Source organism: Haemorhous mexicanus, chromosome 29 (genome assembly GCF_027477595.1).
Source record: "Haemorhous mexicanus isolate bHaeMex1 chromosome 29, bHaeMex1.pri, whole genome shotgun sequence".
Taxonomy (NCBI): domain Eukaryota; kingdom Metazoa; phylum Chordata; class Aves; order Passeriformes; family Fringillidae; genus Haemorhous; species Haemorhous mexicanus.
Genome location: NC_082369.1, coordinates 5,620,956 through 5,647,010, shown reverse-complemented (window position 1 = coordinate 5,647,010; position 26,055 = coordinate 5,620,956). Strand labels below are relative to the sequence as shown.

The following is a 26,055-nucleotide window of genomic DNA, read 5'->3' as shown; positions in this document are numbered from 1 at the left end:
CGAGTCAAAATTTTCCCTCAGCATTGTGGAATTCCTGTCCAGAACTGTCCCCTCTCCCCTAAAACTGCCACAGCCAGGAGGGAAAATCCTACAGGACTCTGCTGCTGCCATCCCAAGCAGCTCAGGGGTGGCCACCGAGGTGGCAGCACAGGGAGGGGACACTTCTCTGTCCTGAAGCCAAACCCCTGAGGGCTCATTCCAGGAAAAAGAGGAATATCCTGTATTGATCCCATTCCAGGAAAAAGCAGGAATATCTTTTATTGATCCCATTCCACACCTGTGCCCCAGCACAGCCTCACCAGTGTCACCTCAGGGGACAGGGACCCCCCTGGTGGGGTTTTCAGAGCCCCCAGGTTGGGGACAGTGCCCGGGGTCCCCCCTAGAGCCTCTCCCCCAGCACCCCCAGGTGATAAACCACCACCCTGCCAAAGAAATCCGTGCTGCTCCCAAAGGTGATCTTCAGCTTATCCAGCACCGTCTCCTCCACCTGGAATCTGTGCAGCTCCCAGTCAAGGAATAACGCTGGGATTGGGACCTGGGGGTCACACCCCCAGAATTCACCCAAAATTCCCCAAATTCTGCCTCATCACCACCCTGGGAAAGGATATCTGCATGGCGTGGCTGTCCTGGGGGTACAGCTCGGATATTTTCACCAGTTCCTCGCCTGTTCTGCAGCCTGGGGAGGGTGAGGGGGAGCCTCAGGTGCTTCCAGGAGCCTCCAGGTGCTGTCCCAAAATCTCCCCTGGCTCCCACCAGCACCCAAAGGCACCCAGCCCCTCTTTATTCACCTACAGAGCTGCTCCAGGTGCTCCCAGGTGCTGTCCTAAAATCTTCTATGGCTCCCAGAACATCCCAGCCCCTCTTTATTCACCCCACAGAGCTGTTCCAGGTGCTCCAGGTGCTGTCACAAAATCTTCCCTGGCTCCTAGAAGATCCCAGCCCCTCTTTATTCACCCATGGAGCCTCTCCAGATGCTCCCAGGTGCTGTCCTAAAATCTTCCCTGGCTCCCAGAGGATCCCAGTTCCTCCTTTATTCACCTATGGAGCTGCTCCAGGTGCTCCCAGGAGCCTCCAAGTGCTGTCCCAAAATGTTCCCTAGTTCCCACCAGCTGCCAGCCCCTCTTTATTCACCCATGGAGCCTCTCCAGGTGCTCCCAGGTGCTGTCCCAAAATCTTCCCTGGCTCCCAGAAGATCCCAGCCCCTCTTTATTCCCCCACGGAGCTGCTCCAGGTGCTGTCCCAAAATGTCTCACCTGCACCCAGAAGCTCCCAGCCCCTCTTTCTTCACCCCCAGAGCCTCTCCAGGTGCTCCTGAGCCCCTCCTGGGCTTTGGGGGTTGCTGACAAACGCCCCGAGGCTCCCCCCGAGCCCCTGCAGGGCGCAGGGTGGGTAAACTGAGGCAGGAGCCACCCTCACCTTCCAGCGTGCACAGCCGGCTGGAAAATCCCCCCTGGAACTGGATCTGCAGCTCGGAGACCTTGACAGGGCGGGGGAAATCCAGCGTGACCCACTGGGACGTGCCCTGGGAGGGGACAGGAGTGTCACAGCGGGCAGGGGGAGGGGGGGGGGGTCACAGCTGTGTCCCTGTCGCTGTCCCCACACCTGGTCCGAGTTCCAGCAGGTCTCCTCGCTGCCATCGAACAGGTGCTGCTTCCCGAAGTGCTTCACGTCCCGGTTCAGCACGGAGCTCACCCTGCGGGGACAGTGCCACCCCCCCGCCGGGGGACATCAGGGCAGGCAGGGCCGGGGACAGCGGGTGACAGGCGGGAGGGGCCGGGACTCACCGCGTGGCCGTGTGGGGACACACCAGGGGCTCCACGGGCATCGCTGCCTGCGGGGAGGGACGGGCGGGATGGGGACACCCAAACAGGGCTGGGGACACCTAAAACGGGGCTGGGGACACCCAAAACGGGGCTGGGGACACCTAAAACGGGGCTGGGGACACCCAAAATGGGACTGGGGACACCCAAAACGGGGCTGGGGACACCCAAACAGGGCTAGGGACACCCAAACAGGGCTGGGGAACACCTAAAACGGGGCTGGGGACACCCAAAATGGGACTGGGGACACCCAAAACAGGGCTGGGGACACCCAAAATGGGACTGGGGACACCCAAAATGGGACTGGGGACACCTAAAATGGGACTGGGGACACCCAAAACAGGGCTAGGGACATCTGGGTGGGAATGAGGACACCTAAAACAGAGCTGGGGACACCCAAAATGGGACTGGGGACACCCAAAATGGCACTGGGAACACCCAAAACAGGGCTGGGGACACCGAAAACAGAGCTGGGGACACTTGAGCAGGAATGGGGACACTCAAAACACTATTGGGGACAGCTGGGCGGGAATGGGGACCCTTGGATTGTACTGGGGACACCCAAAACAGCGCTGGGGACCCTGGGCCACCCCTGGGCACCATCGGACAGTGCCGGGGACCCCCCGAGCAGCGCCGGTGGCACCCGGACAGCAATGGGGACCCCTGAGCAGCCCTGGGGACCCCCGGGAGCTGCTCCCCATCCCCTCCCGGTCCCACCGGGGCCGCCCCGCACTCACCGCCCGCCGCAGGAAGAGGCGGAGCCGCCGCTCCGCTCCCGGTGTCCGGTACCGCCCCCGGCACCGCGGAGACTCCGGGAGGGCAGCTCCGTGTCCCCCCCGCCACCCCTCCGTGTCCCCCAGCCCCGCCGCCCACCTCCCGCCGTGCTCGCCCCCCTGCAAACGCCTCGCCCCCGGTTCCGGTCCCCGGTACCGCTCCCCGCGTGTCCTTGGCAGCGGGGGGATGCCCGCTCCCTTCCCGGGGCTGGGGGGGGCGCGGGGGACGCGGGGACCTCCCCGGGGCAGCTCTGCTGGTGGCACCGGCGGAGAGCGGCTGGGAGAGGGAGAGGGAGAGGGAGAGGGAGAGGGAGAGGGAGAGGGAGAGGGAGAGGGAGAGGGAGAGGGAGAGGGAGAGGGAGAGGGAGAGGGAGAGGGAGAGGGAGAGGGAGAGGGAAGGAGTGCGGGGTGGGAGGGATCCCCGCATTCCTGCATCCCTGAAACCCTGCGTGTCCCTGCATCCCTAAATCTCTGAATTCCTGAATCCCGTCGTTCCTGAGTCCCTGCACATCCCTGCAGCCCGGAACATCCCCGCATATCCCCGCATTCCTGAATTCCTGCGTACACCTGCATCCCCATCCCCGAATCCCTGCAAATCTCTGCATATCCCTACACATCCCTGCACATTCCTGCATCCCTGCTAATCCCTGCAGATCCCAGGATCCTTCCACAGCCCAGCAACGCTGCACCTCTCAGCTCATCCCTGCTCATCCCTGCACCTCCTGAATCCCGTCGTTCCTGAGTCCCTGCACATCCCTGCAGCCCGGAACATCCCCGCATATCCCCGCATTCCCGAATCCCCACATTCCTGAATTCCTGCGTACACCTGCATCCCCATCCCCGAATCCCTGCAAATCTCTGCATATCCCTACACATCCCTGCACATTCCTGCATCCCTGCTAATCCCTGCAGATCCCAGGATCCTTCCACAGCCCAGCAACGCTGCACCTCTCAGCTCATCCCTGCTCATCCCTGCACCTTTTTTCGTCCCTCTTTATCCTGACGTCCCTGCCTGGCTCAGCATCCCTGCATCCCTGCTCATCCCTGCCCACCGCAGCCCCCGGCTCCGCAGCCCCGCAGAGCTCCCGGTGCCGGGTGAGTCACGGAGGCCGCACCGAGGCCGCCTCAGCTCAGTCACCGGCAAAAATAAACCCGGCGAGAGCTGCGAAACCACCGCCCCCTCCTCGTCCTCGTCCCCATCCCTATCCCCGTCCCTGTTCCCGTTCCCGTCCCCGTCCCCGCGCCGCCCCAGGGCTCGGCCCCGGCTGGGGACACGCTGCCGCCCGCACACACATGTCACACTCATGTCACACGCCTGTACGCACACCCGAGGGGACACGCGGCGCAGCAGCACACGCGTGACCGGCTCTGCCTTCCTCTTCTTCCTCCTCCCTCCCCTCCTTCCCCCGTCGAGTTTCGCCTGAGAAATTGGGTCAAAAACCGCAGGAGCCTCATTTGCCCCTGGGCTAATTGCGCGTCTGGGGACAGAGCTGCCACTTCTGCCACCGCCGTGCGCGTCACCTCCCGCACGCGCCTGCCGCCAGCGTCCCCCTCCTCATCCCGGTGACCCCGAACCCTCCAGTGCTGCGGAACCGGGAGCATCCCGGTGACCCCGAACCCTCCAGCTCTGTGGAACCGGGAGCATCCCGGTGACCCCGAACCCTCCAGTGCTGCGGAACCGGGAGCATCCCGGTGACCCCGAACCCTCCAGTGCTGCGGAACCGGGAGAATCCCGGTGACCCCAAACCCTCCAGTGCTGCGGAACCGGGAGGATCCCGGTGACCCCGAACCCTCCAGTGCTGCGGAACCGGGAGCATCCCGGTGACCCCGAACCCTCCAGTGCTGCGGAACCGGGAGCATCCCGGTGACCCCGAACCCTCCAGTGCTGCGGAACCGGGAGGATCCCGGTGACCCCGAACCCTCCAGTGCTGCGGAACCGGGAGAATCCCGGTGACCCCGAACCCTCCAGTGCTGCGGAACCGGGAGCATCCCGGTGACCCCGAACCCTCCAGTGCTGCGGAACCGGGAGCATCCCGGTGACCCTGAACCCTCCAGCTCTGCGGAACCGGGAGGATCCCGGTGACCCCGAACCCTCCAGTGCTGCGGAACCGGGAGAATCCCGGTGACCCCGAACCCTCCAGTGCTGCGGAACCGGGAGAATCCCGGTGACCCCGAACCCTCCAGTGCTGCGGAACCGGGAAAATCCCGGTGACCCCGAACCCTCCGGCTCTGTGGAACCGGGAGGATCCCGGTGACCCCAAACCCTCCAGTGCTGCGGAACCGGGAGAATCCCGGTGACCCCGAACCCTCCAGTGCTGCGGAACCGGGAGAATCCCGGTGACCCCGAACCCTCCAGTGCTGTGGAACCGGGAGCATCCCGGTGACCCCGAACCCTCCAGTGCTGCGGAACCGGGAGGATCCCGGTGACCCGGACCCCTCCAGTGCTGTGGAACCGGGAGGATCCCGGTGACCCGGACCCCTTCAGCTCTGTGGAACCGGGAGGATCCCGGTGACCCCGAACCCTCCAGCTCTGTGGAACCGGGAGGATCCCGGTGACCCCGAACCCTCCAGCTCTGTGGAACCAGGAAGCAGCGCCCCAGCCCCGGGATCTTCGGCCTCATCACCTTCCTCGCTGTCGAGGAACGCGGCGCTGCCGCCGCCGGGCCCGGGCTGTGCCGGGAGCGGCTCCGGCGGCGGCTCCCGGCTGCCGTCCAGCCCGGCGCTCCGCCGCGCCCCGGGGAGGCCTTTTCATGGGCTGCAGGAGCCGATGGCGAGGCCGGTGCCAAGGCCAGCGCGGGCACGGCTCCAGACCCCCCTCTCGCACCGGGGCCCGCGGTGCTGGCGCGGTGCCGCCGCGGCCTCGCCGTGCCGGCGGCGCAGGAAGCGACCGCCCGGTGCCTTTTGTGCGGCGGCCGTGCGGGCTCTGCCGAGCATCCCCGGCCGGCGCTTCCGAAGAAAGAGCGGGTGTTGTGCCCTTCAGCATTAATTACTCGTGCCGATTGATTTCCACTTCCGTGTAAAGCCCCGGGGATCGCCGGGGGATGCGGAATTCAGGGCGCACCGGCACAGCGCTCTGCCTGTTCTCCGTGCCTTTATTATTTATCAAATTTCCCCCAAGCACACAGGACGGGGCTGGCACAGCCAGATGTCGTTTGTCATTCGCGCCAAGTGACAATGTGGTGGCATCTCGGCGTTGGGAAGGAGCGGGGCAGGGTGGCCGTGGGTGCATCTCCCTGGAAGGGGATGGGTAAATGATATAATTACCATAAATTTATTATAAGGCTGGTTTTAAGCCACAAACTGGCGTTTAGTCCCCAGGGGTGAGGGCACCGGGGTTGCTGCAGTGTCCCCAACAGTGTCACCACACCGTGAATGCCTGACACGTGTCACAGCGGTGTGAGCAGGTGTGAGGGTGGCGTGTGCCCTTAATGGGCTTGGCTTTGCTGACGGGAGATGCTGCTCGGTGTCCCCGCACGGGATAATTAGCACCCTGGCTAATGAGCCAGCGCGGCCTCCTGCCAGCCCTGCTTCTGATTGTGGCCGGAGTCAGAGCGGGGCTGGCCAGGCCCGGTGTCCCCCGTGTCCCGTGCCAGCCCGGCTCGCCCAAATTCAGCACGGGGGTGAGATGGTGGCATCGCCACCGCGGGGGTCGCCAAGGAGGCGCCTGTGTCCCCTCCCGTGTGCCCGCTCGTGTCCCAGGTGCGGGGCGGCGCTGCCCGAGGGGGAAGGAGCGGGTCCGGCTGCCGGAAGGGGGGAAGGGAAGGAGGCAGTTGCCATGGAAACCGCAAATAAAATCAATGCACGCTGCCGGTGGGTTCGGAGGGAAGTTGGGCCTGGCCAGGGCAGCATCGCCTCGTCCCCTGGGGTTCACTGCAGCCCCTTCTGTGCCCTCCCTGCCGTGCCCAGGTGGCGCCGGCAGAGGGGACAGGGACAGCACGGAGGAGGTTCCACCGTCCTGGCCTCCCCCCGTCCCCTCCGCAGCCCTGGCTGAGCTTTCCTGCCCAGCTCCAACCCGGCAACTCCGCCAGGACGGGCACAGCCTCCGCTTCTCCCCAGCCACGGATCCTCCTGTCCGTCCGTCCGTCCGTCCTCCCTCCTGTCCCCGTGCCAGTGCCCCGAGCGCTGGCCCCAGCTGCGGTGGCAGCGGCCTCGTTAATGAGCTGCAGTCCTGATGAATGTGGCAGCTCTCCTGGAACGGCCTTCATTAGCCGCCGGCGGACCTGAGCGGAATAACAAACGGCTCCGAGGGGCTCGGGACGGGGTCCCCCCGAGCACCCCGCGGCTGTGCCGGGACACCGGACCGCGCTCCCGGCGAGCTCCGGGGCCGCTCTCTGCCCAGCGAGGCTCCGGGACACCGGGGTGGCAGTGCCACCACCCCGAACTGGAGCGGCTCGGGAGGCTCCCGGCCACGCCACCCGCCCAGTTTGGCTCTGTCCTGTGGGGGACAGGGGTGGTCACCGCAGAGCCAAGCCCTCCGTCCCCATCGGTGTCCCCACGCTGCGGGCTGGTCGTGTCACCCCTCGATTGTGATGGCAGCAGGAGCTGGCTGAGACCTACCAAACTCATGTCACTCATGTCACCAAACTCGCCCCCTCTGCTGTCCCCTGGGGGGTTGGGGACACTGGAGCCGCAGTGGTGTCCCCGCGGGCGGTGGCGGGTCCCTGCCCCTCGCAGCGGGAGCCCCTCGGCGTTGTCACCGCACCCCAACCGCCCGCGGCCGCTCCCCGCGTCCCTGTCACAACAAAGGAAAACATCTCTGGATGGAAACTGCGGGAGGGTCGTCACGGCAACACTGCTGCAGGATTTCACCAGAATCCCGGCGTTCGGGCTCAAAAAGACGCGCAGTGCCCGCGCTCCCCCGCGCAGCCGCCGCCGCCGATCCTGCCGGGGTTGTGGCCCGGGTAGTGGCACCGGGGGATGGGGACACCCCAACCGCGCTGTCCTGGGCCACCCGCTGGGCTCCGGGCTGTGGGGACACGGTGACAGCGGGTTCTGCCTGGTGGGAGCAGCTCGGGGCTGGATGTGGGGCTGGAGGGACGGGGGGACCCCACTCTGGGCGAGGACGGCGACACTGGGACAGCGCTCGGTGCCAGCGCTGGCTCTGCCACCCTGGGCAGGACGCTGGGCTCAGAGGGCGGTGGGACCCGATGAAGTCACCTCCCAGCTGCGGGGAGGACACTGGGACGCCAAACTGGTGCCAGTGCAGGAGCTGGTCCCCAGCGTGTCCCTGGGCCCGGAGCAGCTGCCGAGGAGGGGGGAGAGGTGTCGGTGTCACCCCGGTCCCCGAGCCGCGCTGGCGGGTGGCTGCTGTGACATTCATCTCCACTCGAGACGAGAGCTCGGCTCAGTCACTGCCAGCGCCTTCCCCTGCCACCAAAACGGCCGGTGACACATCCCCGGTGCTCCGCCGGGACTCGGCGTCCCCTGGGCGGTGTCCCGGGGTCCCCCCTCCCTCACCTTTGAGTCCCCGAGAGGCTCCGGGGCCCATTCGAGGGTGGGGTCAGGCTGTGGGCAGCGGTGGTGGAGTTTTTTGGGATGGGTGACACGTGGGAGGTGCTGGGCCCAGCCGACACTTCCAGTGGGAATGCGGGATGAGCCCATGGATCCCTGATCGGATTTCCAGGTGAAATTTAGGAAGACGAAGAGCAGGAGGAAGAATTTGGGGCTGCATGTGCAGGACCCAGCTGTGGTGGGGGGCACCCAGGTGAGGATTTCAGAGCCGGCCCCACCCCATGGACCACTCCTGGCTCATCCTCTCCTCCCAGCCACCCCAAAAACCACCCTGGGGTGCCCCTCCAAAGACCCCTGGGGTGTCTGGATCCTCTGGGAGCGGGAAGAATCCGCGAGATCAACCCCCCTGGGACCCTCTCCCTAATTCCCCTTGGCAAAGCCCACGGGGACGGTGCCCCCTGTCCCTGTCCCCCAGGCTCGGGCACCTCCATGGGGCCGGGCCCGCCAGCTGCAGCCACATAAAGGAGGGGAACAGAGGAGCTCTGTGCGCCGGCAACGCCGGGATTGTGCCGGAGCAGGGGGGGCTCACAAAAGGCAGGAAACGCCACCAAAAGTCTGGCACAATGGAGTCGGAAATGAGAACTTTGCTCTCGGGTTTCCACGGATCCATCCTATGGGCGAAATAGGGAGGGGGGGATTCTCTTTTTTTGGTGCCAAGTCGTGGGAGACAGGCTGGCATTCTTCAGTCACCGGCGGGAAGGTGACCCCCCACCTCCCCCCCCAAAAAAACCCCCCCTCCAATAGCTCAGTGATGGATTCCCTCCCCCTTTCTGGGGGTCGTTTCTGGTGGCGCAGCTCCTCGGAGAGTCTCAGCCATTTTTGGGGGGTTTGGGGGCTTTTTGAAGTCTTTATCCACCCACAGCATCTTCCAGACCCCCCGCACCCCATTCCGGCCCCATACGGGGGTGTGGGGGGCTGGGGTTGCGCCCTGTATGGCTTAAAGGGAATTTTGGGGCGTGGAGGGGCTGGAAGATGTTCCCCGTTTTGGAAACACCCCCAAAAAATCCCTCTGGGTCCCCCCGCTCCCTTCCTGCTTCCATTACAGCGACCCCCCCACATCCTCTTAGGGACCCCACCCCCATCACAGCCCCCCCCTCTTCCACGGACCCCCCATCTCTCTCAGACCCCTCTTAGAGACCCCCCCTCATCATAGCGACCCCCCCAACCCCTTCCACGCTGCTCGGGGTGCAGGAGGCGGCCCCGCTCGATGGGGAGGGGGCGGCCCCGGTTTTGGGGGGGTTGGTCCGGGTTTGGGGGGGGGGGGCGGCGCATGCGCGGCCGCCCCTCGCCCTGCGCCGGGCAGCGCGGAGCGGGCGCGGGTTCTCCGCCGCTGCGGGCAGGTGCGGGCGGGCGGCACCGGCGGCACCGGCGGGGGGGGGCCCGCGCCCGCCGCCAGCCGCGATTGGCCCGGCCCGGCCCGGCTCGGCCCCCTCCGGGGGGGGCCCGGCCCGCTGCCCCCCTCTCCGAGTCCCGCTTTTAAGCCCCCGGTGCCGGCGGGGGTGCTCGGCTCTACCGGCGGCGATGAGTCCCGGCGCGCCCTGAGCACGGACCAGGTACGTGTGGCACCGGCACCGGCACCGGCACCGCCCCCGCTGCGGGGCCGGCCGTGGGGACGGTGACACCGGCAGGGCTGTGGCAGGAGCGGGACGGATCCGCGCTGGTGGCGCCGTGGGTGCGGGGCCCGGTGGCGGCGATGGGGACGGTGACAGCGACACTGACACCGGTACTGGCAGCGCCACGGAGGGAGAGGGCTGGATCCGAGCCGGATCCGGGCTGGGGACGCGGCGGGGCTGCGGGGGCTGCAGGAATGCGGGGCCCGGTGGCGGCGGTGGGGACGGTGACACCGGCACTGCTGCGGGGACGGGGATGGGGGCGGTGACACCGGCAGCGACACCGGCGCCACCACGGCAGGAGCGGGATGGATCCGGGCTGGGGAATGCGGGGGTGGGGGGGCCCGCGGGTCCCGGTGGCGGTGGCGGGGATGGGGACGGTGACACCGGCGGGGCTGTGGCAGGAGAGGGACGGATCCGGGCTGGGGACGCAGCGGGGATGGGGGACACGCGGTGTGGGGTGACACTGTGGGGACGGGGTGAGGGATGGTGGCTCTGGCGTGGGGGGATGCTGGGGACACTGAGGGGACAGGGAGCTGTCAGGCAGGGGGGTGCAGGGGTTGGGGACAGTGGGGCCGGAGGGGACACTGCGGGGATCAGGGCACTGGGACAGCTGGACAATGGGGGCGTGGCCACTGGCGTTGTGGGGACACCAGGACAGGGGGACACCGGGAGGACCGGAGCTCTCAAGGGCTGGGGACACTGAGGGGGGCTGGGGATCACCGGTACTGAGGACACGGGACAGGGGACACCGTGCCCTGAGCCCCCAGGAGCTGGCAGCGAGACAGAGGACAAGCAGAGGGGTGGCAGGACAGGGTGCCACCAGGGTGTCACCCCCTGCGGTGCCACAGCCGGGTGCGCCTGGGCTGCCCAGTTCCTTGCTGGTGACACTGGTGGCTCCCTGGCGGGTCGGCAGCTGGGAATGTCCCTGTCCTGGGGTGGCAGTGCCATGACCAGGATGTCCCCAGCATGGGGACACAGCAGCCGGGATGGATGGATGGATGTGGGTGCAGATAGGGTGAGGGGCTCGGCAGCCCCAAAATCGGTGGGACAGCGGTGCCAGCGGCCTGGATCCGTGCCAGGCCCACCGGCCCGGGGGTCTCCTCCCGGTTTTGTCACCGGGCGCGGTGTCGGGAGTCACTCCCAGCGTGTGGCAGGGCTGGCGATGGAGCCGAGGGCTGCACCGGCTCTGGGGCTCCCGCGGCGCTTGGGGCTTTGCAGGGAGAGGCAGAAAGAGGGACAACAAGAATAAATAAATTTAAAAAAAAATTTAAAAAGAGGAGCAAATTCTAAAATAAAGGCTGCAGACTGTCTGCCTAATAAAAATCGCACCCGGCAAAGGGCCCATATTGGCCGGGATCACAGTTTCCCGAGGTGCTAATTTATTCCGGCAGGCTGGGGGGAGCGGGGAGCATCACGTTGCCTGTGAGATGTGACGGCAGCGAGGTTTGCAGAATTCCTTTGTTGTGGGCAGAGAGGAGGGGACGCCGAGCCGGCCCCGCCGCCGGGCTCCTGCCGCGGCCGCGCAGCCCCGGGGACACCCCCGCAGGACAGCCCGGTCCCCGCTGGGGCGGCGGGGACACCGCGGAGCTGGGAGGGAGGTGGGTGATGGGGAGGGGGTGTCAGGGGGGCTCGGGGTTGGGGGTGGGGGTGCAGGAGCAGCCCCCGGGGTGGCAGCGGTGAAGGGGGGGGACACGGCGGAGGGGGTGGGCACCGGGATGTCGCGTGTACGTTGGTGGCACCGCTGGCCGGGGTGAGCAGCGGGGATATCAGAGGTCATGGGGGATGCGGTGGGCGTGGGGACAGCTGGTGGCACCCCCAGGGCTGGCTTGTCCCCAGGATGGGGACAGCAATGTCCCGCTGCATCCGAGCTGCCCGGGTGGGTGGGCAGTGCCCCCTCTGTCCCGCCACCCCTCCCGTGTCCCCAGCGCTGTCCCAAATGTCCCCTCAGCTCCGTGCGCGTCCCGGGATCCTCCCCCGTCCCAGCCCGAGCTCGGGGCAGGGTGGGGGGACAGGTGACCCCCGAACTGACCGGGTGGTCCCGGCGGCCTGGGTGGAATTAAGCTCGGTTTCAGCTCAAGCTAATCACCAGCCCCGGCTTTGCATATTCATGAGCAGGATGAATTATTCATGAGGTGACAGCTAGTGACAGATGTGAAAATGTTCGCCCGGCTTTGGGGGGGATTTGGGGGGGCGTTTTGCACCGGCGTTATTTTAAATTTCTCTCGTCTGCCGTTCCCCCGGTTGGGCCGGGACGCCGGGGGGACAGGGACACTCTCCTTGTCCCCGAGGGGGCCGAGCCACGTGGCCTTGGGGACGTCACGGCGACACCGCCCTGACTGCGGGGAGAGACCCCTGCTGTGAAATTCGGGTGGCTGTGGCGACCCGGCCACCTCCGTCCCCTCGCCAGCCCTGTGCCACCCCCCTGGCCTCGCTGTCACCTCCGGGCACTGCGTGGTGACACCCGCATGGCCCAGCCCGCGCTGCTTTCCCCGGGAATCCCGGCTGGATCCTGCCTGGGATCCGGGATCCATCCCGGACCGATCCCGGGGCCACCGCAGGGTCGGGACGTGGCGGTGCCACCGCAGGGTCGGGACGTGGCGGTGCCACCGCAGGGTCGGGATGTGGCGGTGCCACCCCGTGGATTCACGGATGGCGACGAGAAGGGAACAATTCGGTCCCGGGGACGCTGCCCGGCTGTGGGGACCTTGCGAGGGGACACCGCGCGTGGTGGCACCGACCCCGCAGGGCTGGCGCGTCCCGTGTCGCTTGTCCTGACCCTGGGAGAAACTTTTTGCCGGGGGTGCGGTGAGGGGCTGGGGGCGCGGACCGGAGCAGAGCCATGGCAATGTGTCCCCTGCGTGTGCCAAGGGCAGCGGTGACAGCCAGGTGTCCCCAGAGGAGCAGAGCTGTGCCCTGTCCCTGCTGCGGGGGGACTCTGGGGACAGCTGAGCTCTCCCAGGTGCTGCCGGCCCGGCCTTTCCCACTTTTCCTGCTGCGAAAGCAAATCCTGCAGGAATGCTGATGGCAGGGAAGCCACGGCTCAGCCGTGTCACCCCAAAACCCCAACCCCGACCCCCCAGCAGCGCCCACCGGGGCAGGGTCAGGGACCCCCCTCCCACCCCTCCACCCTAATCCCGGGAAGAACTGGAAATCCAAGGAAAGACTTTTGTGTTTTAGCATTTGAAGAAATCCCGGCTGTTTGCTCAGCGAGGAGCCGGCTCTGAGTAAATACTCCGAGAAGGAATTCTGCTCCCCGTAGGATTTCTACTCCTCGTGTTCACGCTGCTCCCCGCGGGCTGTCCCTGCCACCAGCCCTGGGGTGGCACCGCGCCTGGCACCCCTCGCTTCGGGGCTGGTGGCCCTGAGTTGTCACTGGGTGCTCCTCTGGGCACCCCGCGGGCAGGGGGGAGGAGGATGGAGAAGGGGAAGGTGGCAGGAAGGTGGCAGGGAGCGACATCCCATCGCTGTTGTCCCCCCCCAAATCTCCTCTTTTGCCTTTCGGTGGGAAAAATCGCCTGGAGGCTGCAGCGGGGACAAAAAAATGGGTGGAAATCCACAAAAAAATCTTTCAAAAAGTGGGAAAACCCAACAGGAATGGTCCGAAACCTTGGGACGCGTGTGAGCACTGCTCGGGGCACCCTTATCGCCTGGCGCTGGGTGTCCTGGATGTCCCCATGCCACACCCGATGTCCCCAGCCGTGCCTGGACCAAGGTCCCGGCGCTGCTCCTTTGTCCTGGGAGAGCTCCTGGACACCCCGGGAAAGTCAAAATCAACATTTCGCGGGAGGAGCCGGAGCCTCCCGAGCCCCAAAGTGCCAAGAAATTTCTATTTTTTGCCAAGGAATTTATATTTTCCCGCTGGAGTGGGAAAAACGGGCCGAGTTTGCTGACCTGGCGGAATTCCCTTCCCGGGGCGTCTCGGAGCGGGGCTGAAGGAGCCGCTGGCGGTGCCCTGGGGCTGCTTTGGGGTTTTCCAGCTCCTGGGGGATTTATCCGGCCTTTGGATAAATCCCCCTATCCCGCTGCCCATTCCTGAGGCCGGGAATGTCGCAGGTCACCTCCCTGTCCCCTCCCAGCTCTTGGCTCTGCGGGCAGAGCGCCCCGCGGAGGGGGAAGGGGCTGCCAAGGCTTTTTTCTTGAGGAGAAATCAGATAAAAAGCGGTTTTGCATCGCCAAAAAGGCCCTTTGCCAGCGGGGGTCTCCTCTTTTTCCTCGCCGTTTCTCTCTTTCTTTCTATTTTGGTCCCATAAAAGCACAGAAGGGACAGGGGGAGGCCTGGAGGGCTGGAAAATGGAGCATCGGGGGTGGGGGGTGAGGCACACTCGGTCTGGGGGCTCCTGGTGCCCCCCAAATCCGTGTCTGGCCCAGGGCAGGGATGGGGGGAAAGCAGGAGCAGCAAATTCCAGGGTGGAGCTGTGGGGGACACAGGGGGTTGGGCTGGGGCTCGTGCCCACGTGGTGGCACTTTGGGGTGCTGGGGGTGCCCCTGCTGCCTCTGCCCGGCCAGCTGGGCACCCCAAGGCTGGGCGATGGCTGTGGTGGGCACAGGTGATGGCTGTGGTGGGGACTGGGTGATGGCTGTGGGTGCAGGTGATGGCTGTGGTGGGCACTGGGTGATGGCTGTGGGCACTGGGTGATGGCTGTGGGTGCAGGTGATGGCTGTGGGTGCAGGTGATGGCTGTGGTGGGGACTGGGTGATGGTTGTGGTGGGCACTGGGTGATGGTTGTGGTGGGCACTGGGTGATGGCTGTGGGCACTGGGTGATGGCTGTGGGCACTGGGTGATGGCTGTGGGTACTGGGTGGTGGGTGTGGTGGGCACTGGGTGATGGCTGTGGGTACTGGGTGATGGCTGTGGGCACTGGGTGATGGCTGTGGTGGGCACTGGGTGATGGTGGTGGGCACAGGTGATGGCTGTGGGCACAGGTGATGGCTGTGGGCTCAGGTGATGGCTGTGGGCACTGGGTGATGTGGTGGGCACTGGGTGATGGCTGTGGGCACAGGTGATGGCTGTGGGCACTGGGTGATGGCTGTGGGTGCAGGTGATGGCTGTGGGCACTGGGTGATGGCTGTGGTGGGCACAGATGATGGCTGTGGGCACTGGGTGATGGCTGTGGGCACTGGGTGATGGCTGTGGGCACAGGTGATGGCTATGGGTGCAGGTGATGGCTGTGGTGGGCACTGGGTGATGTCTGTGGGCACAGGTGATAGCTGTGGTGGGCACTGGGTGATGGCTGTGGGCACAGGTGATAGCTGTGGTGGGCACTGGGTGATGGTGGTGGGCATAGGGTGATGGTGGTGGGCACTGGGTGGTGGTGGTGGGCACTGGGTGATGGCTGTGGTGGGCACTGGGTGATGGTGGTGGGCATGGGGTGATGGCTGTGGTGGGCACTGGGTGATGGCTGTGGGTACTGGGTGATGGCTGTGGGTGCAGGTGATGGGTGTGGTGGGCACTGGGTGATGGCTGTGGGCGCTGGTTGATGGTGACAGGCTCTGGGTGATGGTGACAGGCTCTGGGTGATGGTGGTGGTGGCAGCTGGGTGGTGGTGGTGGGCACTGGAATATGGTTGTGGTGGGCATTGGGTGATGGTGAGGGTGACCGGCCCTGGGTGATGGTGGCAGGCTCTGGGTAAAGGTGACAGGCTCTGGGTGATGGTGACAGGCCCTGGGTGATGGTGACAGGCTCTGGGTGATGGTGGCAGGCCCTGGGTGATGGTGGCAGGCTCTGGGTGATGGTGGCAGGCCCTGGGTGATGGTGATGGACACAGTGATGGACACTGGGTGATGATGACAGGCTCTGGGTGATGGTGACAGGCCCTGGGTGATGGTGGCAGGCTCTGGGTGATGGTGGCAGGCCCTGGGGGATGGTGACAGGGTCTGGGTGATGGTGACACCCGTGCCAGCTTTTTCTCATGGTGGCAGCCAGGTGCTGGTGACAGGTGCCAGCCGGGGGTTGTGCCCACACCAGCTGTGTCACCTGCCCGGCCTCCCGCCAGTCCCACCTCCCAGGTGCTTTCAAGACCCTCCAGGGGACGGAGCTGCTGGTGATGGGGCCGGGGGTGGGTGGGGACCCCCGGGGGCGCTCGGGGTGCCTCGGGGGTGTCACCTCGGGGGTGTCACCACGGCGGCGGGCACACAGGGGGACATCCCCGCCCATCCCGCCCCTCTGCCAGGGCTGAAACGCCGCTGTGCCGGGGCGAACGGGCCCGGGGGCACGGCGGGGCGGGCGAGCCCGGCCTGGCAGCCCGCGCTGTCCTTGCAGGTCAAGGATGGTCCCTGTGATGGGGGATGCCGCCTGCTGGGTCCTGCTCGGGCTCTCCCTCCTCCCCATCGCCGTCCTGGGTAAGTGCTGGGCGGCCGGCGCTAATTAGCGAGCGAACAGCAATTAATGATGAACTCCGGGCCGGTTCATCAATAAAACCCCGGGCAGGCTCGGCCTGCGGCGGGATTAGTGAGGGAGAAGCCCCCAGGCGGCCGCGCCCCCTCCCTCAGCCTTGGGATCGCTGCAGGCGAGACCTTAAATCCTTAATCCCCCTCCCCACGGCCCAGCTGAGCCCCCCGGGGATTTGCCGTGGCTCTGAGCCGTGTCCCCCCCTGTCCCCCGCGGCGGGGACACCGCAGCTCGAGGGGCTTTGGGATCGGGGGCCTTTGGGATCGGGGGCCTTTGGGATCGGGGGCCTTTGGGATCGGGGGGCTTTGGGATCCGGGGGCCTTTGGGATCGGGGGGCTTTGGGATCCGGGGGCTTTGGGATCGCCCACCCTGGAGCTCTCCCTGTGCCGCAATGAGCCGAGGGCTCGGGGGGCGGAGAGGATGGGGGAGGAAGGCCCCGAGGGGGGGGGATTAGTGGCTGTCCCCAGCCCCCAGCTGGTCCCTGACCCCACTGGGGGGTCCACGGGGGGTCCGAGACGCGGGGGATTTGCGGCGGCGGCGCTGGGAGCCTGCACAGGCTGGGACGAGATTAGTGCGGGAGGAGGAGGAGGAGGAGGAGGAGGAGGAGGAGGAGGAGGAGGAGGAGGAGAGGGTGGTCACGGTCCTGCCACGCTTTATCCCAGCACGGGGGTGGCTTTTCCGCCGGTGCCACCGGGGTTGGTGGCGCCTTTGGCGAGGGATCCCCCTCTGCGGGCAGGGCCAGGGCGTGCTGGTGTCCCCTGGGAGCCGTGTGGCACCCACGGGTGCAGAGCAGTGCCCTCACCCTGGGGACATCCCGGGGGGCTGGGCAGCATCCTGGGGAGGGGCGTAGACCCCATCCGAGTTGGGGTTCAGCCCCAGAGGGGTCACGGTAGGGCTGCAACCACTCGATGGGGTCACCACGCTTTATCCCAACCCATCCTCCCGTTCCTGCTCCTCCTGGGGGGCTCGGGGGTGCCGGCAGCGGAGCCCCCCCCACCCAGCCATGCCCCCCAACCCTCCGCGCTGTGACCAAACCCCCCGAGGCAGCCGAGCCGCTGTCCCCGCAGGCTCGCAGGACGAGGGGAAGGTGATCCACATCACCAGGGTGCAGCACCAGGCTGTTCGCGTGGGGCTGGGCGAGCCCGTGACCCTGCCCTGCCTCTTCCTCCTGCACCCCTCCGCCTCCCTGGGGCCCAACGAGCCCCCGGAGCCGCCCCGCGTCAAATGGAGCAAGGTGCGCTCGGCCAGCGGCCAGCGGGAGGACGTGCCCATCCTGGTGGCCAAGGAGAACGCGGTGAAGGTGGTCAAAGCCTACGAGGGCCGAGTGTCGCTGCCCGGCTACCCCCGTGACCGCTCCAACGCCACGCTGCAGCTGCGGGCGGCCCGGGCCAGCGACGCGGGGCTCTACCGCTGCGAGGTGGTGGCGGGCATCGACGACGAGCAGGACCTGCTGCCGCTGGAGGTGACGGGTGAGCCGGGCACGGCGGGGGCACGGCGGGGGCACGGCCAGGAGGGAGCTTGGGGGGGTCGTGCAGCCCCCCTGGGCAGAGGGGGGTGGGTGAGCTGGGCATCCCATGAGAGCTGGGCACCCCATGAGAGCTGGGCACCCCATTTGTTCCCTGCACCCCATGAGAGCTGGGCACCCCATTTTTTCCCTGCACCCCATTTGTTCCCTGCACCCCATGAGAGCTCTGAGCCCCACATGCGAGCTGTGAGCCCCATTTGTTCCCTGCACCCCACATGAGAGCCGTGCACCCCATTTACTCCCTGCACCTCATAGAAGCCATGATCCCACATGCGAGCTGCGCACCCCATTTATTCCCTGCACCCCATTTTTTCCCTGCACCCCATTTATTCCCTGCACCCCATTTACTCCCTGCACCCCATTTGTTCCCTGCTCCCCATGTGAGCTGTAACCCCATGTACCCCGTGTGCCCCCACGGCAGCTGTGCCCCCCGTGTGCCCCCTACACCCTACAAGCCGCGTGCCAAGCCCCCCATGGCAGTCGGGCACCCCACAAGCCCGAACCCCCCGTGCCAGCCCCACACGGACCCAGTGCCAGCCCCCCCGTGCCAGCCCCACACGGACCCAGTGCCAGCCCCCCCGTGCCAGCCCCACACGGACGCAGTGCCAGCCCCCCCGTGCCAGCCCCACACGGACCCAGTGCCAGTCCTGCCCCCCGCACGAACCGCGGCACCGTGTGCCAGCTCTGCCCTCCACGAGCCCTGTGGACTCTCCGCGAGCTGTCTGAGGCCTAAATCCCGTGCCAGCCCTCTATCCCGTGCCAATCCTGCGCGCCGTGCCAGCCCTGCACCCCACGGACCCCACACGAGCCGTGCCCTGCTGCCCCATGTCCCCTCTCGGTGTCCCCAGGCGTTGTGTTCCACTACCGGCCCGCGGGCGAGCGCTACGCGCTGAGCTTCTCCGCCGCCCGCCGCGCCTGTCGCGACAACTCCGCCGTCATCGCCTCCCCCCAGCACCTCCAGGCCGCCTTCGAGGACGGCTACGACAACTGCGACGCGGGCTGGCTGAGCGACCAGAGCGTGCGGTGAGTGCGCCACCCCCAAACAACCCCCCGGGCCACCCCCAAACAACCCCCCGGGCCACCCCCGGGCCACCCCCGGGCCACCCCCGGGACACTCCGGGCACCCCCGGGAACCCCCGGACAGCCCCGGGAACCCTCGGGCAGCCCTCCCCGCGGAGCCCAGCGCCCACCGTGCCCCTCCCGGCAGGTACCCCATCACCCTGTCCCGGCCCGGCTGCTACGGAGACCGCGAGAGCCTCCCCGGCGTGCGCAGCTACGGCCGCAGGGAGCCCGCCGAGCTCTACGACGTCTACTGCTACTCCCGGGAGCTGCGAGGCAAGGGCTGCGCGCCGGGATGGTGCCCGGGGGGTCCCTGGGTGCCCACGGCATGGCCACGAGCACGGCTGGGTGCCCAGGGGTGTCCTCCGCTGGCCGTGGTGTGGCTGGGTGCCCACGATGTCCCTCCGTGATTGTGACATGTCTGGGTGCCCGCGTTGTCCCTCTGCGGCACAGCGTGGTTGGCTGGGTGCCCACGATGTCCCTCCATGGCCATGGCACAGCTGGGTGCCCACGATGTCCCTCCGTGGCCGAGGCATGGCTGGGTGCCCAGGGGTGTCCCTCCCTGGCCATGGCACGGCTGGGTGCCCACGATGTCCCTCTGTGGCCATGGCACGGCTGGGTGCCCACGATGTCCCTCCCTGGCCATGGCACGGCTGGGTGCCCAGGGATGTCCCTCCATGGCCATGGCACGGCTGGGTGCCCACGATGTCCCTCAGTGGCCATGGCATGGCTGGGTGCCCACGATGTCCCTCCGCTGCCATGGCATGGCTGGGTGCCCACGATGTCCCTCCGTGGCCGAGGCATGGCTGGGTGCCCAGGGGTGTCCCTCAGTGGCCATGGCATGGCTGGGTGCCCACGATGTCCCTCCGTGGCCGAGGCATGGCTGGGTGCCCAGGGGTGTCTGTTCCGGGCCATGGCATGGCTGGGTGCCCACGATGTCATTCAGTGGCCATAGAACGGCTGGGTGCCCAGGGATGTCCTTCCCTGGCCATAGCACGGCTGGGTGCCCAGGGATGTCCCTCCCTGGCCATGGCACGGCTGGGTGCCCACGATGTCCCTCCGTGGCCGAGGCATGGCTGGGTGCCCAGGGGTGTCCCTCCCTGGCCATGGCACGGCTGGGTGCCCACGATGTCCCTCTGTGGCCATGGCACGGCTGGGTGCCCACGATGTCCCTCAGTGGCCGAGGCATGGCTGGGTGCCCACGATGTCCCTCAGTGGCCATAGCACGGCTGGGTGCCCACGATGTCCCTCCTCTGTTACACCTCGGCGCATCCCTCTCCAGCCAGCGCTCCGTGCCATCCTTGGCACAGCGCTCAGGCCACGAGGCCATCCCAAAAGCTTCTCTCAGCCCCGAGCCACCCCCTCCTGTCACCGTGTCCCCAAGAGCTCCTCTCTCCCGCAGGGACCGTGTTCTACGCCACGGTGCCGGGGCGCTTCACCTGGCAGGGCGCCCGCAGGCACTGCCGGAGCCGCGGGGCATCGCTGGCCACCACGGGCCAGCTCTACCTGGCCTGGCGACAAGGGCTGGACCAGTGCGACCCGGGCTGGCTGGCCGATGGCAGCGTGCGCTACCCCATCCGGCAGCCGCGCAGGAAGTGCGGGGGCGAGGCCCCGGGGGTGCGGACCCTCTACCAGTTCCCAAACCGCACCGGCTTCCCCCCCGCCGCCTCCAGATTCGACGCTTACTGCTACAAAGGTGAGGGGGATCTCCCGAGCTCCCCCCGGATCCCCGAGCCGCTCCCTCCTCCCTCGGGGATCGGTGGGCGCGGCCGGGAAAATCGCTGCGGATGAATATTTAATTAGGGAATTAATGAGATAAATGAGGGGAGAGGCGCCGGGAGGGAGCTCAGCTCCGCCCGGGTGCGGGGAGGGGGATGCGGTGCTCGGTGTTGACACTCCAGGGGGGCTAGGGGATCCTCGGGTGCCCTCGGTGGCACCGCTGACGCTCGTGGTGTCCCCACAGCCGCGGGGCACGGCGACACGGAGCAGCCGGTGCTGCCGGTGCCACCCACGCCCGACCCGCCGGGCAGCGACAACGTGCTGGTGGAGCACAGCGAGGACCCGGGCACTTCGGGGGACACCCGCGACATCCCCCGCGACCGCTACGACCTCCTGCCACCGCCGGGGCCCGCGGGGCTGGGCGAGGATGAGGACGAGCAGCTGCGGCCGGCCAGCGGCAGCCCGGTGGCACAGCGCGGTGACCTCCCGGGCACCGCCCTGCCACCGGCACCGGCGGCTCCAGGGCTGGGCACGGGCGGTGCGACATCCCCGGCGGTCACCGCGGCCACCGCGCTGGCGTGGCCCCACGAGGAGGAGGCTCTCAACGTGGTGGATCCGGAGAGCTCCCGCCGGGATCCTCCCAGCGCCAGCCCGGCCCAAGGAGACCCCGCGGGACCCCCGGCCACCCTCCCGTCACATCCCCAAAGGCCAGCCCCGGAGCACAGCGCCGGCTCGTCCTTGTCACCGCCTGGGTTGGGGACGGTCCCCAGCGTGGCACCGGAGACCCCCAGCACCTCCCCGGGCAGTTCGGGGGCCCCGAGGCGGAGCTACCCCGGCCTCAACGGGCGCTACTTCCAGCTCCAGCGGCACAGCCGGGACCCCGCGGTGGCAGCGGGGATTGTCACCTCTGGAGACCCCGCGGTGACAGAGGGGATTGTCACCCAGGCCCCCGTGCTGGCGCAGGAGGTGAGGGGAGCCGCAGCCAACGCCGTGGAGCTGTGGAGCCCCCCACGAGGCGGCAGCGAGAGCCCCCGGCGGGAGGGTCCCCACGCGTCCCCCAACGCGCTGGAGGAGGACATCAGCCCCGGTGAGTGACACCGGACAGGCCGGGGGTCCCGGCGCTGTCACCTCTCGGTGACCCCATGGCGGTGCCATCTCTTGCAGAGATCGTGGCCCCGGCCACCGCCCCGGTGGCCCTCTCGCCGGCCCTGAGGGATTCAGGGACCCCCGCGGGGACCCCGCCCGTGCCGTCCCCGTCCCCCTCCACTCCCGGCGATGCTCGAGGCCACGGTGACATCGCCAGCGCCCGTGGGGACTCCCCGAGGCCACCCGCGGATGCCACCGAGGACTTCTCCGGGGACACCCCCGGGCAGGAGGGCGGTGGCTCCGTGCCCCCGCTGCCCCCGCTGCCCCCGGCCCCGCTGGTGGCCGAGGGTCCCGAGGTGTCCCCGCAGCCCCGCGGGCACGGCGGGGACGGCAGCGGGGCCCCGGGGGACGGCGGGCTGGAGAGGCAGAGGAAGGCGGTGACATTCCTGCAGCCAGAAGGTCCCTCCGAGGGACACCCTGCCACCCCCGGCCACACCGAGGGGGCTCCTCCCGGGCCCCGGGGCCGGGCCGGTCCCACGGTTCCCCACGGGGCGGCCGAGCCCAGCCAGGAGCAGCCGGAGGAATCCAGGGATGTTTGGAATGGCGCAGCCGAGCCCAGCAACGAAACAACCGCGTCCCCCCCGGCCTGGGATGTCCCCTCACCGTCCCCTTCCCCCACGGCCACCGAGGTGCTGCTGTGGGCCAGCACCGCGCGGCCGGAGGAGCTGGCGCTGCTGGAGCCGGTGGCCGAGGAGGGCTCCGCAGGCTTCGCTCCCCCAGACCCACAGCCCACCCAGCGCTCCGAGCCGGAGCCGGGAGCGACCGAGCAGTTCCTCCTGTCCCCCCCGGGACCCCGGCAGCCCCCCGCCACCCCCGGCCCCCCAACTGTCCCCGCACACGAGGATGCTCCGCCAGCCCCCGGCGAGGAGGACGCCTCCGGGGAGACCAAGAGGGAGGAGCCCCCCACGCCCCTCGGCTCGGCCACCCGCGGGCCCTGGCCGTCCCCCAGTGCCCCCCAGCCCGGGGGGACGGAGCCGGCCGGGTCCCCGAGCGGGGGGCTGCTCCTGGAGCCCTCCGCGGAGCCGGAGCTGGGGGGCCCGGGGGGGTCCTCGCTGCTGGATGCCGACAGCGGCAGCGGCGAGGAGCCGGCACTGGACGAGCGGGAGCTGCTGGCCTGGGTGGGCACCGGCAACGCCAGCGGGCACGGTGAGCCGCGGGCACGGCGAGCTGCGGGCACCGGCGCTGCGGCCGCGGGGAGAACGGGAGATTTTGAGGCGGAGGTTTGGGCGGTGTCGCTGCTTTTATCCGAATTTCCTCGCCGGGAGCCGATGGGGTGGGAGCGGGGGTGGCACCGCGCCCCCCCAGCCTGGCTCAGGGCACCGCTGCCGCCCCGCAGAGCCGCCGGACCCGTGCCAGAATAACCCGTGCCTGCACGGCGGGACGAGCCGCGCCAACGGCACCGTGTGCGGCTGCAGCTGCGCCCCGGGCTTCACCGGCGAGAACTGCGAGATCGGTGAGTGCCCGGGCACCGGGTGGGGGTGGCACGGCGGCTCCCAGCGCTGCGCGGTGCCCTCTCCTCTCTCGGTGGCGGCGGGCGGTGTCGCCGTGCCCGCAGCTCCCGCTGTCGCCGCAGACATCGACGACTGCCTGTCCAGCCCGTGCCAGAACGGCGGCACCTGCATCGACGAGGTCAATTCCTTCGTGTGCCTCTGCCTGCCCAGCTACGGCGGCAGCCGCTGCGAGAAAGGTGGGGACAGCCCCCGGTGTCCCCCCAGCCCGGCTGTGGGACCCTGCCCAGCCTCTGTGACTCTGCGGGGCTGGAAGGGGACACAAATCCCGCGCGGCGAGGGCTGGGGTGGGTCCCTCGCTGTGCCGCCACTGTCGCCGCGTCCCCGCAGACACGGAGGGCTGTGACCACAACTGGCACAAGTTCCAGGGCCACTGTTACCGCTACTTCGCCCGCCGGCGCTCCTGGGAGGACGCGGAGCGCGACTGTCGCCGCCGGGCCGGACACCTCACCAGCATCCACTCGCAGGAGGAGCACGCCTTCATCAACGGTGGGCCGGGGGTCCCCGATCCCCCCTCCCCGGGTGCTGCTCGCCTCCTCCGTGCGAGCCGCGGGTGCCTGTCCCCGCAGGTTTCGGCCACGAGAACACCTGGATCGGCCTCAACGACCGCATCGTGGAGCAGGACTTCCAGTGGACCGACAACACCGGCTTGGTGAGGGCTTTGGTGGGCTCTGGGGGGCTCGGGCAGCGGGGAGGGGGTGCGGAGGGTGTCACCCTCCCTGGTGGCCTGGCAGCAATACGAGAACTGGCGGGAGAACCAACCCGACAACTTCTTCGCGGGCGGCGAGGACTGCGTGGTGCTCGTGTCCCACGAGATCGGCAAGTGGAACGACGTGCCCTGCAACTACAACCTGCCCTACATCTGCAAGAAGGGCACAGGTAGCGCCCGCCCGGCCTGCCCAGCCTGGCACCGCCTCATCCCGCGGGCCCCGGCATCCCTGGCCCCACCCCGCTGTCCTCAATGTCCCTGTCCCGCTGTCCCCAGTGTCCCTGTCCCCACCCCGCAGCCCCCGGGCCCCTCCCCATCCCCGGCCAACCTTTCCCAGGCCAACTCCAGCAGTTCTCCCCTAAATCTCCGTTTTTCCTCTCTCGCCGCCGTCTCCCCTCCCCTCAGCGCTCGGGTTTGTTTAATTTGCTCCCATTAAACCCATTAAATTCCCATTCCTTACCTCGGGAAGTTCCATTAACCTCCAGCTGCTCCTCCCCACCCCGCGCGCTAATGACGCCCCAATAAAGCCATTAATTAACCAATTAAACCCCGGGGACAGCACGCTGCCACCCTGAAGGACGAGCCTCTCCCAAAGCCACCAGCGGTGTCCCCAGGGATGGGCGGGGGGGGGCTCCTGGGCGTCCCTTGTCCCCTCCCAGTAACTCCCAGTAACAGGGGGGTGACGGAGCTCTGCGCCCCCTCCTCCCAGTGCTCTGCGGGCCCCCCCCGGAGGTGCCGAACGCTTTCCCGGTGGGGAAGAGGAAGGAGAAGTACAACATCCACTCCAGCGTGCGCTACCAGTGCCACGAGGGCTTCACCCAGCGCCACGTGCCCACCATCAAGTGCCACAGCAGCGGCAAGTGGGACCGGCCCAAAATCCTCTGCACAAAACGTTAGTGGGGGACTCGGGGAGGGGCTGAACCCCGCGGGGAGGGGGGTCCAGAACCCTGAGCTGACCCCCCCACCGCGTGGCCTGCCTTGCCCCCCGTTAGCCAGGCGGTCGCACCGAGCGCGGCGGCACCGGCGGCACCGGCACAGCCACCCGCACCACCAGCACCACCACCACAAACCCCGCAAGGAGCGGCGAAAACACCGCCAGCACCTCCGGCTGGACTGGATGGAGGAGGGCCACTACTTCTAGAGCCGGGCGAGCACAAAGGGGTCCCCGGGGGATGTGGTGGCGTCCCCCGTCCCCGTCCCACCCCTTCCCCTCCCCTCTTTTTTAGCCCCCTTTTGGCTTTAGCTCCTTAGGATGCCCGGCCCCGTAGGGAATAGGATCCGGAGGGGGCGGCTGCGTGTGCGTCCCCAGCCCTCCCTGCATGTCCCACGCTCAGCCCCCCGGCCCGGGCTGGAGCCCCCAGCCCCGCACAGGGACCCCCCCCAAGCTGGGCTCTGTCCCTGTCCCCAAATCGGGGGTGAATCCGGCAGCCCCTCTGTCCCACCTGGGCTGGCTCTGGTTTTTTAGCCCCCCTTCCCCATTTCCCTGCCCCAGCTCCTCGGGGCGTCCCCGCGGCCGGCACGGGTGGGGCGGGGGGGGACACGGTGGCTGCGGGGCCACTGTCCCCGCTCCGCGCCTGCTTTGGGGGTGCTCGGTTTGGTTCTGTCCCCTTTCCGTTCGTTTCGGGTCCCCGTTGGAGTTGGCGTGTGTGTGTGTGTACGGCGCTTTCCGATCTCTGCTGTTTGCGACGTGACTGCCGTGTCCCCACCCCCTCCCCGACCCCCTCCTGACGCCCCCTCCCCATTTCTGACTCTGCCTTTCTGTACTGCTGGACATTTTAATAAATTTTTTTAACAGTTGAGCGACTCCCGCCCTTTCCTGCGGACCTCGGGACGTGTCCCCTGCCTGGCGCCGCTCCCCAGCTGCCTCCTCTCACCGCCCCCCATCAATTCCGAGCAGCCCCAAACTGTCCCCCAGGGTCCCCCGTGTCGCATCCGCCACCTGCTCGCGGTGGTGGCCGTCACCTGTGTCCCTGTCGCCCGCCAGCGCGGCCGCGGCGTCCCCCTCGAGATGGGGAGAGGCCGATGGATTTTTTGGGGGATTCCTGCCTAAATCATCTCCCATCACCCGCCCCCGAGGTTGCCCCGACCCCTGTCACCCACGGCCCCGCTGTCCCCTCCCAGGGCTGTGACAGACATTTATTTCCAGTGATTAAAGGTGATTTACGGGCTCTGCTCAGCCGGAGCACGTCCCGAGCCCCCTCCGAATCCGGGGGTCCCCATCCGCGTGGTGCCACCCCCGCCGTGACCCCCTGCCCCCCTGCCAGCTCCGTGCCCCCGCGGGGCG

The 26,055-nt window shown here is 68.0% G+C and overlaps 3 protein-coding genes across 3 annotated transcripts; 1 reads left to right on the top strand and 2 right to left on the bottom strand.

The window, feature by feature from the left end:
* Positions 1-232: 232 nt before the first annotated feature.
* Positions 233-2,640, bottom strand: NR2C2AP (nuclear receptor 2C2 associated protein). Its single transcript, XM_059869749.1, has 6 exons — positions 2,558-2,640; positions 1,785-1,831; positions 1,603-1,693; positions 1,417-1,522; positions 609-676; positions 233-496 (listed from the first exon to the last, which is right to left on the bottom strand). Exons 2-6 carry the CDS (start codon positions 1,823-1,825, stop codon positions 380-382), a joined length of 423 nt encoding a protein of 140 aa, XP_059725732.1. The 5' UTR covers positions 1,826-1,831; positions 2,558-2,640; the 3' UTR covers positions 233-379.
* On the bottom strand, positions 2,166-15,871 carry LOC132339780 (collagen alpha-1(VII) chain-like). The gene is made up of 10 exons (XM_059870271.1): positions 15,692-15,871; positions 12,256-12,494; positions 9,394-10,234; positions 7,151-7,474; positions 6,606-6,813; positions 5,158-5,337; positions 4,660-4,736; positions 3,646-4,013; positions 2,538-2,870; positions 2,166-2,175 (listed from the first exon to the last, which is right to left on the bottom strand). The coding sequence occupies exons 1-10, from the start codon at positions 15,869-15,871 to the stop codon at positions 2,166-2,168; spliced, it is 2,760 nt and encodes a 919-aa protein (XP_059726254.1).
* A 112-nt stretch (positions 15,872-15,983) lies between these two features.
* NCAN (neurocan) lies at positions 15,984-25,490 on the top strand. Its single transcript, XM_059870270.1, has 14 exons — positions 15,984-16,056; positions 17,173-17,574; positions 18,479-18,653; positions 18,838-18,965; positions 20,092-20,385; positions 20,653-21,495; positions 21,573-22,700; positions 22,891-23,007; positions 23,128-23,241; positions 23,393-23,551; positions 23,632-23,714; positions 23,797-23,941; positions 24,481-24,663; positions 24,768-25,490. The coding sequence occupies exons 1-14, from the start codon at positions 15,984-15,986 to the stop codon at positions 24,995-24,997; spliced, it is 4,074 nt and encodes a 1,357-aa protein (XP_059726253.1). The 3' UTR covers positions 24,998-25,490.
* The last annotated feature ends 565 nt before the right edge of the window (positions 25,491-26,055 follow it).

Coding starts and splice junctions, on each gene's coding strand:
- NCAN (XM_059870270.1), top strand. CDS start 15,984: ATGGTCCCTGTGATGGGGGATGCCGCCTGCTGGGTCCTGCTCGGGCTC. Junction 17,575..18,478: donor GCTGCCGCTGGAGGTGACGG/GTGAGCCGGGCA, acceptor CGGTGTCCCCAG/GCGTTGTGTTCCACTACCGG. Junction 23,242..23,392: donor CGGCAGCCGCTGCGAGAAAG/GTGGGGACAGCC, acceptor GCGTCCCCGCAG/ACACGGAGGGCTGTGACCAC.
- LOC132339780 (XM_059870271.1), bottom strand. CDS start 15,871: ATGGGCGGGGATGTCCCCCTGTGTGCCCGCCGCCGTGGTGACACCCCC. Junction 6,814..7,150: donor ACATGAGTGACATGAGTTTG/GTAGGTCTCAGC, acceptor TATTCCGCTCAG/GTCCGCCGGCGGCTAATGAA. Junction 2,871..3,645: donor CTGCGGAGCCGGGGGCTGCG/GTGGGCAGGGAT, acceptor TCCCTCTCCCAG/CCGCTCTCCGCCGGTGCCAC.
- NR2C2AP (XM_059869749.1), bottom strand. CDS start 1,825: ATGCCCGTGGAGCCCCTGGTGTGTCCCCACACGGCCACGCG. Junction 1,694..1,784: donor TGTCCCCACACGGCCACGCG/GTGAGTCCCGGC, acceptor CTGTCCCCGCAG/GGTGAGCTCCGTGCTGAACC. Junction 497..608: donor AGGACAGCCACGCCATGCAG/ATATCCTTTCCC, acceptor TGGGAGCTGCAC/AGATTCCAGGTGGAGGAGAC.